Source organism: Charadrius vociferus, unplaced genomic scaffold (genome assembly GCF_000708025.1).
Source record: "Charadrius vociferus isolate BGI_N301 unplaced genomic scaffold, ASM70802v2 scaffold1225, whole genome shotgun sequence".
Classification (NCBI taxonomy): domain Eukaryota; kingdom Metazoa; phylum Chordata; class Aves; order Charadriiformes; family Charadriidae; genus Charadrius; species Charadrius vociferus.
This window is the reverse complement of record NW_009648336.1, coordinates 253,405-256,697: the sequence shown is the minus strand read 5'-3', so window position 1 is coordinate 256,697 and position 3,293 is coordinate 253,405. Positions and strand designations below refer to the sequence as shown.

At 60.0% G+C, this 3,293-nt stretch overlaps 1 protein-coding gene across 1 annotated transcript in view; it reads left to right on the top strand.

The window, feature by feature from the left end:
- Window positions 1–2,173, top strand: part of LOC104286464 (chromosome unknown open reading frame, human C19orf35) — a 3,906-nt gene extending 1,733 nt beyond the window's left edge. Inside the window, exons 4-5 of the mRNA XM_009885057.1 lie at window positions 7–120; window positions 1,172–2,173. Coding sequence (XP_009883359.1) covers window positions 7–120; window positions 1,172–2,173 — 1,116 coding nt within the window. The remainder of the gene's footprint in view (window positions 1–6; window positions 121–1,171) is intronic.
- Window positions 2,174–3,293: the final 1,120 nt, after the last annotated feature.

The window sequence follows — 3,293 nt, the reverse complement described above, 5'->3', positions numbered from 1 at the left end:
GGGCAGCGCTGGGCAGCGCTCAGCGTGCTGGACCGGGAGCCGTGCTGCGAAAGCGGGGATGCCTGGTACTTCCGAGTGGGTTTCACTTTTGGGCAAAGCCAGCTGGTGTGTGCAGCCAAGGTAAGCAGGGAATGGGGGAAAATCATAGAATGGTTTGGGTTGGAAGGGACCTTAAAGCTCACCCAGTGCCACCCCCTGCCCTGGGCAGGGACACCTCCCCCCAGCCCAGGTTGCTCCAAGCCCCGTCCAACCTGGCCTTGAACACCTCCAGGGATGGGGCAGCCACAGCTTCTCGGGGCAACCTGCCCCAGGGGCTCACCGCCCTCACAGTCAATCCTTCCTCATATCTCATCTCAATCTCCTCTGTTTCAGTGTCAAACCGTTCCCCCTCGTCCCACGGCTCCCCTCCCTGACCCAGAGTCCCTCCCCAGCTCTCCTGGAGCCCCTTTAGGCACTGGAAGGGGCTCTCAGGTCTCCCCTTTTTCGCCTCCTCTTCTCCAGGCTGAACCCCCCCAACTCTCCCAGCCTGTCCTCCCAGCAGAGGGGCTCCAGCCCTCCCAGCATCCCCGGGGCCTCCTCTGGCCCCGCTCCAACAGCTCCGTGTCTCTCCTCTGTACAAATGCCCCGGGTGGTGCAGAGGGAACCGGCTCCTGGGCACGGGGGGTCGCGGTGCTGCAGGGAAGCGTGAACTGGGAGCGCTGGCTTTTCCACTGACCCCCGTCACGGAGGCGCTTCCCCTTTGTGCACCTACTTCTGCATTTGCTGAATGGGATGGCACCACTGGCACAGACCACAGCTCCCACGGGGCCAAAGGACACGTCAAGGAGAACGGCACCGCTGGGGGCGATGCCATGGCAAGCAGTCTCGAGGGGCCAGTGGTCACAAAGTAGAGGTCGGAGCAGAGCCGCCTCCTCAGGCAGCGCAGGATGAGACCCACCAAAGCAGCTTTGCAGCTCACCTGGGGGTTACACCACCCCCTTCCTTTCCCATTTCTCACTCAAAGCCATTCTGTCAGAAGCCAGTGGACTTGGGGGGTGCGGGGGAAGACCAGCACCCTGCGTGGGTAGGACCAGGGCTGGTGGCCCTGAGCTGAGGCGGTGGCCCAGCCCAGGACGAGGCACCCCGTGGCTCCATCCTCGCGCAGCTGTCCCTGCCCTGTCTCTCCTTGCAGGTCCCCAAGCCGTGCTGCGCCAGCCTGAGGGTGCAGAGCTCCCTCGGGGCGCACTGCAGCATCCAGCGCCTGATCGGCCGCTTCACCGACCGCCTCCCTTGGGAGCTGGTGCTCCCGGGAAGCCCTGGGGAGCAGAGTCGGTCTCCTTCCGGAGAGCAGCCGGCCCATCTTGCCACCTGCCCTGTCCTGCAGGTCCTCATTTCTCCTGAGGTTCCCTACCAGACCCTGGCAGGCTTTGTGAAGGGATCCCGTGGTTTGCACCGGACCAGCCCTGGGCATTACGAACGCCTGGCTTGCCTCCTCCTCCTGCAGGTGTGCATGGGGCTGGAGCACCTCCGGGTGCAGAACATGGGGCAGGGAGACCTCTGCCCGGAGAACCTGCTGCTGGTGCAGTGCCCGTGTCCTGCCCAGAGCCAGCAAGGCAAGGAGGCATCCCTGGGGCTGTCCCTTCCGAGGCTGCTCATCAGCAGCTTCTTCAAGGTTAAAGATAAGCGAAGACCTTATTCTACCAGCCAAGAGCAGGACTGGACCGAGGGTCTTGCTGCATCACCCTCCCCAGTGGCAGACGAGCTGAATGTAGGCATGCTGATCTATGAGATCTTGCACGTGGACATCTCTCTGGAGAACGCCTTGGAGTTCAGAAGCAACAGACTTCCTGAGATCCCCTCCCTGTCCATCTATTCCACGGGACTCAAGCGTCTGGCCATGCTGCTTCTCCACAGAGATCCCTGCAAGAGGGTCTCCATCGAGCAGGCAAAGAGCATCCTGCAGGTCCTGCTCTGGGGGCCTCGCCAGGAGCTCTTCGCCAGGAGCAAGAAGACCCTCCCCCTGCTCCGGAGCTGGGTGGAGGTGAAGAGGGCTCTGCTGCTCCTGAAGTTGGCAGAGAATTCGGCCGGGGCGGTGGGGAGCCCCGGCCTCGAGGAGTGGCTGTGCTGCCAGTACTTCAAGGAGGTCACCGAACACACGCTCTACCAAGTCACCCAGGCTCTCTACACGCCCTAAAGGCAAGCTCAGCCCACCCAAAAGCTCTCCTCAAAGCCAAGAGCCCATGAGAACCTAGCCAAAAGCCGGACCAGTTCACAAGGAACCCAAGCTGGTCCTTGGCTGGGAGAACTCCGTTTGCAAACCTGAACCTGCTTCCCCCAGCAGCACATGAATGATGAAGCTGGGACCAAACTCGCCCCGGGGCTCCCACAATGCAGGGTGTGTTTTTACACCTTCTGCCAATTTTTGTTTGCTACTGTGAGTCCAGTTTATCAGAGCATCTCAGGAAAGAGGGCTGGACGGAAGCCACAGGATCAAGTACCACCAATTTAGTAGCTGATTATTCCAAGTAGGGCTTACGGGGCTTGGACTTTGCACAAAAACCCCCTCAGACCCTTCCTGCGTCCACGAGGCTTTCACTGGTTTAAATAACAACGCAAAAGCCAGACATTAGCGCTCACCTTAACGCACCGGAGAAATACAATACCTCGGACAGCCCGCTCTTTTTACAAACAGTTTGTGGCATAGTCACAAATATAAATGACATTTTAAAGGGGGAAACTACAGCAACCACACAGCTTCAATAAAACCCAGACCTGAGCCTCTTAAATACCGGTCTTGTATGTGCTTCTTTGATGGCATTACACACCCCAGTGATGGATCCAGCGAGAAACACAAAGCCAGAGTCCACTGCCCGGCGGTGATTAGCCACAACAGCCTCGATGGCGTCTAGTAAATGGCTCGGGTGAGTTTACGGCTGCTGCACATGGGGACGGGCTGCAGAGTGGGTGTCGGGCTGCACCAAGGCAGAGCCATCGCATCAGCTGCTTGGTGCGAAACACACAGCACCAGGCGGGAGCTGTGCCCTGGTCCATGCAGCTGCGGGGCGGCCATCACAGTGACACGCCATGCAAGGCCCTGCTCAGGTCATTCATATTATTATTAGAATCATAGAATCACAGAATGGTTTGGGTTGGAAGGGACATTAAAGCTCACCCAGTGCCACCCCCTGCCCTGGGCAGGGACACCTCCCACCAGCCCAGGTTGCCCCAAGCCCCGGCCAACCTGGCCTTGAGCACCTCCAGGGATGGGGCAGCCACAGCTGCTCGGGGCAACCTGCCCCAGGGGATCACCACCC